Source organism: Nestor notabilis, unplaced genomic scaffold, assembly GCF_000696875.1.
Source record: "Nestor notabilis isolate BGI_N333 unplaced genomic scaffold, ASM69687v1 scaffold7277, whole genome shotgun sequence".
In the NCBI taxonomy this organism is placed as follows: Eukaryota; Metazoa; Chordata; class Aves; order Psittaciformes; family Psittacidae; genus Nestor; species Nestor notabilis.
Genome location: NW_009935054.1, coordinates 39,862 through 57,956, shown reverse-complemented (window position 1 = coordinate 57,956; position 18,095 = coordinate 39,862). Strand labels below are relative to the sequence as shown.

General features: G+C 36.3%; 1 protein-coding gene across 1 annotated transcript in view; it reads right to left on the bottom strand.

Moving 5' to 3' along the window:
- Positions 1 to 18,095, bottom strand: part of LOC104408134 (netrin-G1-like) — a gene marked incomplete at its 5' end in the record, with an annotated part of 62,272 nt that overhangs the window by 15,584 nt on the left and 28,593 nt on the right. Inside the window, one exon of the mRNA XM_010017627.1 lies at positions 12,643 to 12,780. Within this exon, the coding sequence (XP_010015929.1) occupies positions 12,643 to 12,780 (138 nt within the window). The remainder of the gene's footprint in view (positions 1 to 12,642; positions 12,781 to 18,095) is intronic.

Sequence of the window (18,095 nt, the reverse complement as noted above, 5' to 3'; positions counted from 1 at the left end):
ACAGAACAGCCTGCTGAATTGTCTCCTGTGGACAGCTCTTTCTATACTGAGGGTACTGGAGGTGTTCCTTCTGCACCTGTTAGTGTACAGTGTATATAGGGACTGGTTAGTGTATGTGGGTAACAAAGCTGCTAGTTCTTTTGATTATAGTACTTGTGTATCCCTGACCTATAGCTGCTTGGTGCTACTTCTTAAGGCTAGCCTACATAATTATTCCAGGAGAATTCCTCCTCCAAAGAGATTATGGCTGAGCTCCTTATAACTTAGCAGTTTTGAAGTACTTGGGTCCATCAGAAAAGCCTTATAAATTAAGCAAGAAATAGAGAAAGAAGAGAAGCTAGCGCTTAGGTGTCAGAGAAAGGTAAAGGTGTCTTTGGCTGTCCCGATACTCGATATATGGCTTGGCCACTGGCTTCATAAGCTGGAGCAATATTTTGGTATACCCACAGCCAGATTTTGTTACACTTTGTTCTATATACATCTAAAGAAGACACAGCATTTCATAAATGCCTGAAAGTGTGAAAGATTACTAAAGTTACTTCATTTTCTAAAAAGAAAAACCTTTTTTCTTTTTAAGGTTTTAAAAGGTTTTAGAAAACCTTCATTTTCTAAAAAGAAAATGAAGTAGGTAAACTGATCTGCAAACAGAAGTACAAATTAGAACATCGTCTCTAGATTCAGCCAGTGGCATCAGTGTAGTAGTTATGACATGGTTTTTCACTTCCATTGAACAAAAAGATATAGTCACTGGAAAGAAACAAAATACCATATAAAGAAGTACTTGCCCAAGCTGTAGTTACAAAAACACAAAATAGTTTTGGGCATAATGCTTTAACCATTGTAGACCCCAGCTGTACATTGAAATCGGTGATGTTAATGAGCACAGTCTCTTTAATACAATTATTCCAAGTTGATTTCAGTTATAAGTAATCTTCTATAGACATTAATCACCAATAACTAAATTACAATCACTCTCTCTTTCCTTTTCTCTGTAGAAATCTTTAAACTTCCAGTACTGTCACATCTTTCTCTTCTTACCTGATGATTATAGGTAAAAGTTTTAATAACAATTTAATTATTCTCTTTAGAAGCCAAGATAATTATAATGAGCTTGACTTGGCTTCCATTAAAAGTCTCTTTAAATGATTTTGCCATTGAATGTAGTTCAATGTGAAAGAACAGTAGTTCATAATGAACAAAATAATTTCTTAAAATTGTGTAGGGATGAAAGAAACTGAAATAACAGAACTGTTAGTGTTTTACAGAATATCCTGGTGCTTTTGTATGGGCTATCAGTCTCCTCTAAATATATACTGGCTGAATCCTGTAAAGCTGCATTCACTTTCATAGTTGTTACTCATATGAATAGCTTGACTAAAATTTGTGCCATAAAGGGTAGTAGTCAAAGATCTGACAAAAAGCTGGATTAATGAAAGATCAAGCTTTTGTTCCTGATTTTGTCATAGCCATGTTCCTTGTAGAAATAGTTACTTGCATGCTTAACTTTAAGATGAATTTGAAGTTACTGGAAGGGTTAGTACATGCCTCAGGGGTATGGATTTAGGAGAAGAGATGATCATGAAAGGACTTTCCAGACACAAATGCAAGAAGCTAAAGGGGCAGAATGCTTGCAGATGATCTGTTGAGGTGGTCATAGATGAGATGCAGAGTAAAGTGAGTATCAAAAAAAAAGAAGTACTGCTATTTAAAAGGACTTCTATAAAAATTGCATTGTTAGCATAGCAAAAGAAAACTTTATAAACAAATACATTTAAAAATAAGAACTATGTTGAAAAAAATATTGAAATTATGACAAAATGAAGGAAAAAGGGAAAAAGTGCAGATTTCCAAGAGTTTAGCTACCAGAAAATGCTAAAGAACCAGGCAGACCAGAAATGATTAATACTGTACTGAAGTCATAAAAACCAGTAATTTTTTTTTTTCCTAAACACATTAGAAGCAGAAACTTTCTAGGAAGTGTTTGGGGCAAATGAATGGTGTGTAAGGTAGGGAAGGGAGGGAGAAATTTACAAATTATTAACTGTGGAAGAGCTTTAGGAGGTTAGCCGGCAACATGCTCAGGAGGTGTGTCTCAAAGTTTATACAAAGCAGTCTTAAAAAAATGGAACATAGTTTCATCAGGTCACCAGAAACAAATAAATTGATCCAAGAATTTTGATAAAATACAGAAACTGATTTTTGTTACCTGTGATTTTACTAATTTAATTACCAAGACAGGCTTGATTAACTACAAGGAGGGACTCTGATAGATGGGATTTTTATCAAGACCTTCAAGGAGACTGAGAGGAACTAAAGACTAGGAAGTGAAACTTCTGCAGCAAGCAAGTCCATGGAACTTGTAAAGAAGAATAGAATTAGCAGATAGAAGAATGAGCATGACAAGCACAAAACTTAATGTACCTGAACCTCCAGAAAGTATTTCACATGATCCCTCAGCAGGGTTTATCAAAGAAACCAATGAGAGGTTTTTTGGTAGTTCTCTACCTCTTGCCCCCTATGGAATAATCATGGATTCAGTAATAGGAAACAGAGTGAGAATAAATGTCATAGATTACTACTCAGTTCTGTAAGAACTATGTCAGGACTCATACATGCAGAATTGTGCTAGAGAAGCGAGTGAACAGTAGTGTAATAAAGTTTGTTCATGTTACAAAATTATTGTGGATATAAAGACCTTCAGAAGAATTTCTAGGGTGCTGGGTGACAGCACAGTAAATGGTAGATGAAATTCAGTGTTCAAGAGTAACGCACCTCTCTAAGTACTTGGCTTTTACCATTTAGGAAAGGGAAAACACCATAATGTCACCATATAACTTCATGATGCACCCATCTCTTGAACACTGCATGAAGTCCTGCATATTGAAGATACTACCAAGAAAAGCAGAATAGAGAGCAATCATAGACATAAGCAGTTCTCCTAAAAGGAAAGATTAAATTGATTAGGCTTCTTCAGCATAAAAGAGAAGACAGACTGAAGGAAAATAAAATAACATTATAAAACCACAAACGTTATGGAAAAGGTGAATTGGAAATGATTATTCATTTACTCTTATTACTACTTTCTCTCAACTAGGAACTAGGAAGTATCAAATGAAATTGTCAGTCATCCCATTAAAACAAAGATGAAATTATTATTATTATCATCATCACCATCATTGTGAACTTGAGCTCCGGACGTTTGGAAAACAAAAGTATAAGTGTCTCAAGAAGTGATTAGGCAAATTGATGCATGAAAGGCTCATTGAGACCAACTAAATATGAAGATACTGATGAACTCTTTAGCTAAGAATATCTGAAAGCTGTGGCTTCCTCGTGTTTGGATGCTTATGCTGAATAAAATACCACTCAAGCTCACTACTGTGAAACAGAGGACACTGGGGTAAATTGATCCCCAGTGTAACTCAGTACAGGCTTTCTAATTTTCTACTGTAAGATGTTCTACTGTCTGTAAGCATGGAGTCATGAAGACAAATGCAAGACTCAGAGGAGTGATACACTTTGAAGACCAACTCTAAAACAGGCTAGGTAAGATGGTCAGAAGACAATAGGGTGAAGTGGGAACTGAGAAATGTAAAAAGCCACTTCTGGTAAGTGTTTTAGTTAAGAGTGCAGATCTTGAAATGTCTTGGTTGTTTTCAGAAATTCATTGCTGACGTACTCAACTTAGTGATGCTAAATAATAATTCCTTTACTTCAACTGAATGTTTTTACAACCTTCAGTCTGAGATATTACTATTACTCATAACAAACATTGTCAATGAGTAAAGACATCTTTTGGAAAGTACCTCAAATAGCAGTAGTATGTAATTAAAAGCTTTAAGTTCATTAGCTGTTAGGTACTACACTATTCAACTGTGTAGAAATACAAACTTGAAGTTAGAAATGATGATTACTTAAGGAGTACATCCTTTCAGCATGTTCAAATTCAGGGCAGAAACACACCTCAGAATTGCCCCTGTACCTAGAATAACTCTGAAATCCATTAAAAGTGGAAGCTAGTCTTTTGTAATCTAAATTTACAGGTATGCTGAATCTTGGCACACCTACTTCCATGGCATCCATTTATTAACACATAATATTAAAAAGGAATTCTTTTTACTTTAAGTAACACTAGCAGAGCTTAGCTTCTGCTACGGGATGCAGTCAGCACCTTGCAAGTTAAAACCCATCAGCTCCTTCTAAACTAAACTTTAGGTTTCATACCTCTTGGGAGAGTTGTATTTGCACATGTGTAAAGGAAGTTAATAACTACCAAAGTTTTAATAATCAGCATGTGCTGGTGTCAGCAATGCCATCAGCTGCATTAGTGTCAAGATAGGAAGCGTTGACTATCTTTAATTGCTTCAGGTCAGTAGTTTCATCTCCAGTTAAGTAGGATAGAGATTACTTAACTTACTTGTAAATGATCCTTTTAAGGTCCCTTCATAAAACCATCCCATCTGGGTGTGTCTGTGGTGCTATTGGTCTCTTTATTTCTGTCCTCGTAAAAAGGCAGTAAGCAGGCAAATTTCATAGAAGTTATGGCCACTGAGGAGGCTTAAAAGGAGAGCGTGACAGACTTTCCAGAGGAAAAGCAGTCCTGCTCATCATTGTTCAAATTATTAATTTATAACAGCTGAGTTATAAGTTTCCCCTTCAATACGTTTCCAAAAGTCTATAGATTACACGGTAATTGCTATCAAGCTTTATGTTCTATTTCATGTACTTAATAAAAGTTTATCTAGTGGAACTTGTAGCTTTTTGATCTATTCCTAACTGACTGCAATATACTCTACTAAAATATTTATCACTGTGCTATCAAATATTAACCATTTTAAAATCATCTGACTAAAGAAAACAAATAATGTTACTTGTTTAACTTTTCATGAATTCCCTTAAATTTAGTTGCTCAGAACCCTCCTGTGATACAACACCAAAAATACTAAAGACCCTAGAAATTGCATTCGGTCATTTTAAATTGGGCTGTTTTGAAATGCACTCTGCTCACATCCATCACAACTGTTCATTTTGCCTCTGCATGCACAGTTCTCATTTTGCTGTCTGTAGAATTTTCTATTCTGCTTCAGGACATGAGAATCTTAGAGAGTTGATTGTTTTTCTCTAGGTTACTGGGTTTTGTAGCTATTTTTGGGAGAGTTTAGAACTCTTCTCCCCCTGGAAAAAAGTTCTTACGAAGTTTCCCTAATTATCCACTTGCTCACCCATCTGAAATAATGTGTCTTTGTCTGGTACTCAATACCAGCAACTTGCTAGACTAAAAAGTGAATGATCTAACAACAGAAAGACGAGAATACTGATCCCACAGATGTGCTACAGCTGTATGGCAGCCTAGTTTAGCCTAAGCACTGGCTGTCAGGATGACACTACTCCCCAGCTGAGCGGGTTATGCTCTCCCAGGGTGCTCCTGTTTGCTCAGTCTGTTGCTGATTCATACCACAGAACTAACACAGAAGAAAACTTTTTCCTTTTTTTTTTTTTTGTTAGTATCCTGCTGAGTTATATCTGAAATGGTTCAATGAAAGGTCAAGCAAGTGCCTGGGAGACTGCTAGGGGTGTGGGACTAAATAGCTGGGAATTGAGAGAAGAGGGATTGCAGCGCTTACAATTAGGGCAGTTTAGACAGCCATGGAATAGCAGCTTTGAAGCTGACACCGGGCAAGATCAAGAGCAGAGCAACCTCTTTGCTCCAGTCCAATCCTTCACCTTGCTGGGGAAAAATTCTTCCATTAAAGGTCAGGCGTATAAATGTTGCTACTGAACCATTTCTTTTCACTTTGGAGAAAGCAAGTCTGATTACCAGGTTATCAGAGTAAATCTCTTGAAGAACTGCAGCTCTCTGTTTAGAGCCTGGTGCTTCTTAATAAGATGTTAACTGTGCTAACTAGCCCCATTTTCTTTGCCTTATTCTCTGGTTGTTTTATGATCTGTTATTTTGTTTGCCTTCCCCCGCCCCGATGTTACCTGATTCACTATCTCCATCCTGTTCACAGAAGCCTTCCAGCAGAGCAATGCTGTGAGCCTGTCCTTGAGCTCTCACCAGCACCCCTCTAGTCTATTCCTTCTGCAGGTTCTTCCATTTCCCCAATATTCCACACTTTGTAGGCAGCAGTACTAAAAGTAGCTTGAGATGTGATCCCCAGCCTAGAATACTACAGCAGCTATGTAAATGTGTGTAATAACTATACAGAGAAAGCATCCAAATTTTTCATCTTCTCTGTGCTCTTCATACAGGAAAGATGCTTCATTTAAATATTGTATTTAACAAAAATTGTGTTCTGACATGCTTATTCTGACTGAAATCTTCTCTCCCCAGACAGATATCAACCTTCTACTTTTCTCCAGTATCTCCACTATATAATGTAAGTTTTATATTATAAAAAAAATACCACTCCATCAGATGCATACTTTGTTGAACAATTTTCTAGATATCCCTGTATCTGTACAGTTATTCTGTGGGTCATGTATTTTGTAAGGAATGCATTAATATGCACATTCATGTTATCTTTTGTTAGGTTTAAAACTCACAGAATATCAATATGACATTACACATGGAAGTCGTCAGCATGCTTCTCCTGAGGTGAGTGCAATCAGTTGTTTACATTGTCTGAGAATCATGCCCCATAACACTGTAATTTTGTTTGTAATCTTGCCTTGCTTGTCTTACATCTGTAAGCCATATTTTGACTTGAGTTGCAGCAGTGGAATTCTGGATTAATTTAAGGACAATCATTCTGGATTTAAATTTGGAGCAGTTTTAAGCAGTCTGTTCCTCTTACATTCAAACCCCTACACACACACAATTTCTTTATTCTGTATAACAATCGTGTGAGATAGGTACTGTGAAAGCAGTATTTCATGTGTGAAGACCAGAGACAGAATGTTCCTTGTAGAGAGCAACGTTCAGCTTCATCAGAACTTTATCCTTTTCAGTAACTTCTTTCTACATATTACTTCCTTCAGCTCCAAGCACGGCAGTGCACTTACCAGCACCAGTCCTGATACCAAAACACACCAGAACTGAAAGTACATACAGCACCTGTGCGGAGGGGAAATCACGCTGTATCCTGACCAGCTAAAAGCATTAAAACTGCTACTGGTAAAAAGATCTGAATAACAAAGAAATCTATGGATGGATTGCCTATGGCTCCCCACACAGGCAGCTGTAACAGTGAACTGGAAGGCAGGGCACAACTTCAGGGTGTAGGTATTGAGGACTTGCAGGATACATCTGTGTACAAACATGCATTAAAGATCACTAACTTTCAGTGTGGGGTTTGTATTAATATTTAAATAAATATGAAAAATTATTTGAATATTTAATATTTAAATATGAATATTTACTTTTCTCTCCCCGCCCCTCCCCCCCAAGATTTATTTATTTATGTTAGAAATGGATGGCAACATGTCTTTTCTTGCTATATTGTAAGCACAAACTTCCAAAGGCAAATGTTAATATAAGTTTCAGGTGTGATTTTCTTTGCGATTCAATCCGCATGATGATTTTGATCAAATGCTTCAGCTTCTAACATTTGTAACAGATAACAAAATGCACACAAAAAAAGCTTATATTTAAATAATCATATAAGAAGTCAAATGCACACTGTGACAGAATATGAATTATCTAACAGGTTGCAGAATAATACAAGTTCAGTATAGAAGACAGATACCAGCACTGAATGCAGCTTAAGCATTGAAGATAAGAGTAGTTCTTTGCCTGCTTTAATAAAATCTATTTAGAATGAATGAAAAAGGGTAAAAAAAAAGGTAAATTATTCAGAGCTTGACCTAAAGCATCTGGCTGAAAACTAATTTGCTAATTGTTAAAGATTTACACCGTTGAACAAAGATTATTTAAAACGGTGATTCACAACAAATAACATACTGAATTTAATTTGGGTACAAGCTATCATTGGGAAGTCTTGTACGCGGTATAGGCGTCTGTGGGGCTGCAGCTTCAATGTCTTTATTTGCTTATTGACAATACGAAGGGAGATAGTGAATAATATTAATCACTGGACCTTTCCTGACCCTTCCTTCAGTGAGGTGATCATGTCTAATGAAAATTCAAGCTGTGCTCATAAACGGAGATTGGCAAAAGAGTCACTTTTTCTTTGCCTGACTGGATAAATTTGCCGCTGGTTTTGGAATCAATTCTTGTGTGTGTCAAATTAAAAGGTGTTATTTTTAAATGCTCCTGAATGTATATGAAAGAATTTAGTCACCTGAAATACCATGGCCAAGAAATGAAAAAGATGCAAGGCTATGAGCCGTACACTTAGAGAATCAAATTAATGTTCCTGCTTAATATCTTGCCTTCATCCCTTTTTTAAAAACTCTGGCAGTTCTTCTGCGTGTAAATGTTGCTACCCTTTTTTACAGGTTCCTGTTATCACAAAGCACTATGTCCAGTTTAAGACTGACTCAAACCAGCTATAGTTGCTGGTTAGATTTCTTGCCAGGCTTGGAACTATTTCTTCTGTTTTTATGTTCATTTTTAACAGAAGTAATTTATAAATTATATTTTTTTCTATTTATAAAATAGGAAAATGGAACATATAGCTATATATTTTCTCATGTTTCTGGAATTCTAAAAAGGCTTTAGGAACAGACTGTTCTGTTCTTCATTCATTCCTTGTGCTTTGATCTGTGTATGCATGCTGGTGAGAAAACCATTGTCAGTATCCAGGAGGAAGGCAGACAGCTAAAGCCCAGCAGCTTCCCCACATGCACAATGCCTGTGGCATGAATGGTTCTGGGGGAGGGCTTAGAAGTAGCACAAGGCACAGTCACATCTATTGTGCCTCTTTTTCTGAGGGCAGCAAACCTTCCTGTACCAACCAGACCCTGCTGACTGCTATGTCTACGCAGCATAAACCCTGAATTCAATAAGATAACAGCTGTTTATCACAGTGCTTTTTATCTGGGAGGCAAAGTCTAAAATTGTATCTGACCTCTGTATGCACAGAGACGCCAAGTGATGAGTGCTTTGCCTAGATCCTCAGAGGTTTTAGATGAAATCAGTAAGAGTGTGGTACCTAAATGAATACTTCTGAGGATAATAGCTTCTGTGTCTTTTGCCCATGTGTGGTACAAGGTACATTCTGAACAGTAGTTTATCAAATGATAGATTGTGAGCCTTACAAAACACAACAGGATTTGAGCATTAGTTTTTCCCAAATAGGATTACTCATATAAAAAACTAAGTCACTCCCTGTACGAATAAACTCATATAATTAAGTAAACTAGTTGTGGTACAGGTTTATTTATAGGTCAAGCTTCTGGTTGCCTTAGGTCAATGATTTTCAGCAACAAAGAACTATAAGACTAGATTTTCTTAATGATGCTAATAGGCTATGTATAACAAAAGGTAAAGAAACACATACTGGTCTGTTGACTATGTGTGTGCATCCATCTTTGCATGTATACATTTCTGCATAGCACAAGCCCAGCAAAGCAGATCAAACCCACATGCTACATGTCCAGACAAATAATCTTTTTGAGCTTTGTTAAGGCAGCTGAATGAGTTCTCATTTTTCTTCTATACTGGGGGTTTCCTTGCTTGCCCAGTCATTTGTTTAGATTTCAATGGGAAAATAACAAACAAAGCTAAAACGCCACACTACAAAATTAAATGAATTGGAATTCTGTTCTTCCATGAAAAGACTTGAAATAAGATTTAAATTAGTGTGTGCTTGGTAAAACATGGCAATTTAATATCTGTTCCATAAAACTGACAACCGCAGCTAGTTGTTTTTCTTCTCAATTTGATCAGATAGTTTGATCAATGAATCCTAGAGTGATTTGGGTTGGAAGGGACCTTAGAGATCATCCTCTTCCCCCCCTCCTGCCATTGGCAGGGACACATTCCAGTAGACCAGATTGTTCAAAGCCCTGTCCAACTTGGCCTTGGACATTTCCAGGGATTGGGCAGCCACAGCTTCTCTGGGCAACCTGTGCCAGGGTCTGTTGACTATGTGTGTGCATCCATCTTTGCATGTATACATTTCTGCATAGCACAAGCCCAGCAAAGCAGATCAAACCCACATGCTACATGTCCAGACAAATAATCTTTTTGAGCTTTGTTAAGGCAGCTGAATGAGTTCTCATTTTTCTTCTATACTGGGGGTTTCCTTGCTTGCCCAGTCATTTGTTTAGATTTCAATGGGAAAATAACAAACAAAGCTAAAACGCCACACTACAAAATTAAATGAATTGGAATTCTGTTCTTCCATGAAAAGAAATAAGATTTAAATTAGTGTGTGCTTGGTAAAACATGGCAATTTAATATCTGTTCCATAAAACTGACAACCGCAGCTAGTTGTTTTTCTTCTCAATTTGATCAGATAGTTTGATCAATGAATCCTAGAGTGATTTGGGTTGGAAGGGACCTTAGAGATCATCCTCTTCCACCCCTCCTGCCATTGGCAGGGACACATTCCAGTAGACCAGATTGTTCAAAGCCCTGTCCAACTTGGCCTTGGACATTTCCAGGGATTGGGCAGCCACAGCTTCTCTGGGCAACCTGTGCCAGTGTCTCACCACCCTCATAGTGGAACTTGGAGAATATCTAACATTTACACAATCAGACTGAGATTTGTTCAGACAATTACAACAGTGAAGGAAACTTAATTAGTTTTGTCAGCAAATATAAAGGCACCAACTTGCATTTCCAGAAACTGTCCAAAGCTTTCACAAATATGCTGATTCAGCTAAAATCAGCCTAATAATATGTTTGGCTGAAAAAAAATTCCTCATTAAAAAAACATTATTTGGGTTATAATGTCCAAACCTGAAAAGATAGCAAATACTGCAATTAATAAGCAATTGGATTGACAAGCTAGTATATAGATTATTATATTAATTATATGACTGTAAAATTTGCTCCACAGACCTCCAGAGCTGTTCAATATTTCACCTACTAAATATCTTTTTTAGACCCACTGTGTGGATGTGGTGTTTACTGTACTTTATTCAAATTCCACTGCAGAGAATCACATTGATTTCCTTTTCTATTTTTTTTTTTTTTTGTGGTTCCTGTCACTAAAACCAATATCTCAGTGCTTCACAAACCCTAATGCTTATTTTGCCGGCACCCAGGGTAAGGTACAGGGGTGATGACAACCTCCTTCTGTATAAGGGATGCAAGGCAGACGGAGATCTTATGATTTCTGAGTGCCTTGTTTCTGGGATACCTATGATCTGATTTTTTGAAATATTAACAGTTTGAAACACTATGCTTGTTTTCTGCTGCAACTATAAGTGCTCAATAATTCTGTGACTCAAAACTCAAGTGCAGTCATCCAGAAAATGAGAATACAGTTAACGACCACACGTGAAAAATATGGTTTAAATAATCTGCTAAATATAAACAGGAGCTTTCAGACAGAAGCTGAGGAAGTCCGATTTTCTAGGGTAACATTTAACTGCATTGCCCATGCAAACTTCCTTTCTCTTCATACACTATCTTTAATGCTAATTGGCTAATTATCGCAATCTTTCCTGAAATTCTTTATTGCTTTTCTTTCCACATATATTTGCTGAATTATCACAAGTACAGATTTTCTACTTCAGAGGTATCATCCCTTGGACAGCCAGCAGTAATATCAAGCTTTATTGTTTGTTTTAACATTTATGATACAAGGTTGGCATTTTTTTTGAACATTTAGAGCATTTGTGTGGCTATATGGACAATTTTAAAATATCTGGCTGATCAGTGTCAATAATTACATTCTCTCTTGTGTTTCTCAGTCTTAAAAATCAAAAGCAAGCTCTTGTAGAACTGTGTCTTTAATGTGTGTAAGAATGCAGAGAGACAGGGAGAAAAGGTGAAAGAAAAACATGAGAGGACTCTCTAGAGTTTCTGGAGGTAGTTGATCAAAACAGTTATAAAGAATAAATCTTAAGAATTTACTACAAAAGAAATTTGCAATAAATGTCTAATCCTGTATATACCAATGTGGTGTTTCCACTCACTTTTTACAAGACCTGTTAACCAGAAAAGAAGCTAAATATACAACTAAGCATTGAAACAACATCTGCTGTAGCAATATTTACACAAAATTTCAGCTCTTTTTTTTAAGGAGGTTATAAGTACACCTCCATTTTTTTTAACCTTTAGCTTTTGTCTAGTTTTCACTAATTATAACAGGTAATGAGCCAGTGTTTTGCAATTTTGTTGTCCAGGGACAGAGTTTTAAGGTATGAAAGCATAGTTAAATTACTTAACAAGTTGAAGTTTACTACAGAAAAAGTGAACATGCAGAGAAATCACCTTCTGTCTTTTAGTAAAAATTTTAAATTAGAGTTAATATACTGATGTTTTACTATACAAAACTTATTTGACAGTTGGCAAGACACGCATATTTATGTATTTCAGTGAGAGCTCTTCCAGGCATTAGCAAGAGAAAGAGAGGACACTGAAGGCATATTGAAATAAACAGGACAGCACAGTCAATTTAATGTCCTCATCTAGGAGTCTCCGAAAAGGTTCAGACACCATGGCATTCTTACACCTCATGGAGTGTTTTGCTCATTTTCTGCTCTTAAGTAGCTGCACGTGATAACATAGAGACACAGAGGCAGCAAAGCTGCAGAAGAGGGGCGACTCTCAGAGTTACTTACGTTGACAGCCCAAGCTGTGCCAGATATATCCCGGCAGACATTTATCACATTTAGGCCCTGATGTTCCCTCCTTACACTCACAAAATCCTCTGTCATTACAGCGATCATGGACTGAACCAAAAGGGTTACAATAACAGTCTGCAGAAACAAGACAACACATACACACTGGATTCAGGTCTACATATGGTGATAATTCATTCAATACCAATAAAGGGTGCATTTCCAGTGCTAAAGGAAGACTGTCTATTAAGGATATCTAGTGTAGTGAATATATCTACTAAATGCCCATTTATTTGTTTCCATATGTCATTTCAGGAAGAGACCTTTTATGATGTAAAGAGAAAAAGCAAACAGAAAAGATATAAAGGCAGAAGATACCATGGACTTTGAGGATAAGTGATTGTAATAGATTCTCTTTTGGTAAGAATATTTTCAACAATTTAATGAAGATTAGAATAGCCTTGTATAGTACGGATATATCAATGTGTCATCAGGGTGAAATGTTTCGCATTATTAAAATAGGTTTATCTGTATTATTCAATAGATTCAGAAGTGCTGAATGTCTTTACAGGGCTATATAAATGCACTTTACTAATTTCCAAGATAGTCTTCCTTTATAGTTTTAAGCAGTATAATTTGTGTGGATATTTGCCATTAAATTGATGAGGTTTTATTTATCAGTGACATTAATAAACCTTTTCCATATTCCACAATGAATAGCTTGAGGTGAGCACCAATGTAATGCAAAACTTATCAGAACTGGCTTTACACTGCCATTTCATTTCTCTCACTTCCCAGTGGGCAGATGGAAAATGCAATGAGACTCATTGCCTGCTGTATATTTTCTACGTGTGTTCAACTAATTAAAGAATGACTAGGGTAACCCATTTCCTCCCACAACACTTACTGTGTTGTTCATTCACAGCCCTTTTCTTTACTGTGATTACAATATCCCTGTTCAGCTTTTGGCTAGCTGAACAAAGACAAGAAGATTGTAGCAGAAAGAGCTCATTTTTGACACTCCTGTTCTTCAGTTTATTTTTATATATATATATTTTTAATGAAGGGCTGTATCTTATTTGTATGTAGACCCATGTAGACCCAGAGTAACTCCACTGTCAACTGAGACCACAGGCACATTTTGGCAGCATCTGATCTCTGCTGCTAGTGAAGGCAAAAGATACACAAATCGATGCCTGAATCTGGGCAACCTGCTGGGAGTCTGGCTTTGTATGTCTGTGAATCAGTGCAACTTTGATGACTGCCTTTGGCAGTTGTACCCCAGCATTAGGTTAAACCTGCGCGGTGTTGTAAATAACAAAATGGAGTTTAATTGGGAAGTAAAAAATATATTTATAAAAAAAAATTCAATGGAAAAACTGCAACAGGAAACAAATTACCAGGAATACATTTGTCATCTGTTGTCTCAGTGTTTATTAACTAAAAATTACAGATGGCACTTTGAACATTTGGTATGCTGAAGAAGAATAGTTACCTTTGGCAAATAGAGTTCCACAATAATAACAGTCAATTAGCTAGCATCATTCATTAATGAAGTTGAAAACTGACACGCCAAAAATACTGTGCAAGACTGAGCAGAATTATGGCACAGTGAGTGCCATTTGAAAAGCTGGCATTTCTGATGTTAATCAGATGTATGAAGTGTTTATGTAAACAGGCACAGAACTGAGATACATATTGAATACAGGAAGCAAAATTTGCTTCAGGAATGTTTATAGAAAACCTCGAAAGACAAAAAGGCTGGAATTATATTAGAAAAAGGGCCCAATTCGTGTATATTAAAAATAGCTTAGTTGGACATAATGGAGTTACAGTGATTTAAAAACGTGTGAAAGAAATGTATGGCCTGTGATCTGAATATTACAGATACATAATGGTATATTTTCCAGAGAACAAAACCTGATCCTGAACCAGTCAAAGCTTTCCTACTGAACTCTATCATATAAATACATAAACAGTACCAGGCCCATATTGTGCTGTTTGAGGGAAAGTAGATAGTGGAAACAAAACTTTAAGCTAGGCCCTATTATAAAAGTAGCAGATAAAATCACAACAAGAAACAGACCCAGTAACCTTTAGCAACTGAATCTATCCTCCACCTTGCCCAATACACAATTGATAGCACAGATATATAACCTACAGAGGTCCACTGAACATCCAAGCTCATTGTCCAACACAGTATTACGGGCTGTGGAACACTTCCTAAGGCCTGCCAAATACTTAAGACATTAAAAAGCTCAAAAGCCAAAATTCCAGTGTGCCACTGGGAGGCAATGAGCATCTCCAATGCCCTTACAACAACAGGGCATTCAGTAACGTTAAATTAACATTCCCAGATCATACCGATAAGCAGACCACACACCAGTTTCCAGGGTGGGGAAAAAAAGCTCTGCTGGGAAGGAATTTTCTTCCTAACCTCCATCTGGTGATTGATGGTTTGAAATATGGGAAGATGACAGTAGTAGTCATCTGTTCAGTGAGATCCACAATATTAATGTGATGTTGCCAACAAAACACAATGAAAATAAGTCAAAAAGCAGGTTGGAAAGTGGGCTGAAGCTTGAAGGCTTGCTGCTTATCAGTCTGGGTTGACAGTGGCTACAGGAAAACCCTCAGGGTTCACTCAACTGTATATCCTTTGGGTTTCTAAAGGTCTCAGAGGTGTTAATTGAAGCTTAAGCCTAAATGACTGCAAAGTTGACTTTCTTGTGTGATGATAATTACTGTTTCATTATTTATATTGTAAGGCAAAGGAAATATTTTATTACTCTGGGTCTACTTGGAGGTTTCCATGCTATTCATGCTTGCCAGTGTGAGTATTAACTGAAATACGGGTTATTAGAGGGCTTTATCAAGACCACGTAGAAATAAGAAGATTCAGTTGTTAAATTCTTTTTCACAATAAGCATGTCGAGTGAATGATTTTTAATGTTAAAATACTTTGATTTATTTAGAAATTGGGGTTGCCAATATAAGGTAATTTTGCAATTAACTGGCAAAACCACAGATTTTTGCTATTTCATTTTAGGAAAGACAATTTATTTTGCTTCTAAAGAAATTAAGGGCATAATGAAATTAGATGTAAGCCCACTGCATAATGTGTTGTATTTGGTTCACTGGCAAAAACCTTCTCAGTATTTAAATTCTTTGTAACTTGTCAGTTTAAAAAATGAAACATTTTACTTTTTCTCCATTTAGTTAGCATCAGCTGTGATTCACAGATTTGTTATCCATGTACTTACCACATATATTTATGAAAACTATGTAAGCAGTTTTGATAAATCAGAGCAAAAGCCCTGTTAGCTGCCATTAAATTAGCTTATTCAAACAGTTTCTACTTTTCTACATACATGGCTGAAGAGGAGAGAATTATCCTGGAAAAAATGACTTTTGTATGGGAATAAGACTTGCATATGTCACTGGAAATCTGCTTATTAAAATATTCATGCCAACATTTCACTCATACTTAAAACCCAAAACGCTGCTTTTAAATTCAGAGAAAAAAGAAATGAGCATTTCCAATAGAGCAAGACTCTTTGTGCTTGACCTAGAAGGATGGTGAATCCATCAAATCTCTCAGAGGTGAAAATATTCTACATTTTGCCTGATTAAATCCTAGAAGCCCCAGTTCAGGAAAGCACTCTAAGCAAACCTTTCTGGTTTCTGAAAAGTGCTTAGGTATCTGCTTCAATTCACTGACTTTAAACTAGTAGTATTGTTAAAGTCTTCTCAAGCTGGCGAATCAGCTAGGATACATATATTTTGTATGTAGTATGATCATTATGATCCTGAAAACTGTCTTAATCCAACAAGAATATTATTTATTTAAAACAAATTACCTAATATGTAACAAACCACGGTTTGATACTATAATCATCTCACATAGCACAGTTCTTGTGGGAGCGCAAGAAAATTCTACTCGCATTAAGGTAGGAAAGTCAGCAAATACATCACGTTAGCTTTATATTTTTTTTTTAACATAAAAAAAGACTTGTTAAATGAAAGGTTTTTTCATTTTATTTCTGCAGAGTCTGGGCAATTTTAAGGTACACGGTTTTTTTACTAAGACATTCTGAATACATCACTTCAAAATTAATCTAAAGTTCACTGATTTTTGATTCCTGGATTATTAACTTCCTTCTCTTACGTAGCTACAGCTACTGTCTTAACATTTCAGTGTACATGGGAAAACAACTTACTGAATAAGCTGATGAAAAATCCCAAATAGAGTAATTTAGTGTCATATTCATTAGGCCTATTTAGGCAGCTGAAATTACGCAGCCCTGATGATATACTGGTGATGTTCATCATCTACATCCAACAAATATGAGGGACAGCAGGTTTTTTCCAAGAAAATTTGATTGGGTTAATCTCCTCAGCACAGTCATACAAAATCATGACTTGCCTACTAAAGTTCTTATTAGCTCAGACTAATTAACGTCAAAGGAGATCATGCATTTTCTGAATGCATTGCCAAGGAAAGTTAAAAGAAAGACACGTGAAATGCAGTGTGTGGATGGATCTGTGTGTTTATCACAAAATAAAATGTAAATCTGTCAAGCTGCAGACTGAAATAAATAATAGCAACCTAAATAGTTTCTGGCTTGAATCTCAGCAATGGATTATAAACAATATTAAAATATAATGTATTCACTCATAGTCTATTTTGGCATGAAAATATCTTATAAATACTCTTTCTTTTTGCTTCCTGGAAATGGAAAGAAAAAGAAAATTCACAATGAAAATCCAGAACGGGTTCTACGAATTCTTATGTCTATAAGAGACATTACAGAATGAAATTTTCTACCTCTGTTATTAAAGCAGTGTCTTTTGTGCTGCCTGTTAACTACTGCCCATTGTATGAGGCTTCCTTTATTGACTATGTTCAGACTTCACCTAAAGCGTCCTATCTTTTGCTATATACTGTCTGTGGTGACATAAGAACAATGCATATTCTAGTGTGATAGAGATCTTTTTCTAATATTCTTTTCTTACTACATTTTGACATTTTCTTTAATTCTGCATTTTGGGTATTTATAGCAGATGTTGGGTCTAAAGAACCGTTTTCACTTAGGAATCCTTTTTCTAAGTTGACATCATGTCAAACTGATTTGACAAATTTTGCTCGTAACCATAATTTCAATTGGACATAATTTCAATGGCCATAATTTCAATTTCTCCTGTAAGGAGAGGGGAGGTAACACTGCATTTACAGGCCTGTGCCTGCGAGCAGAATTAGCTGCAACATGTTTTTATGAAGTGAATAAAAGCGATTCATAAGTACCACTTCCTATGTCCTCTTGATGCAGCTGGTGACTTTTGTAGGTCTCCAAGCAAATAATCAAGAGTCTGTACTAATAATTCCAAAAGTTAAACTGGGAACAGGTATTTTTGACTCAACCCTTCATTTTTCACATGTGCAACTCCACCAT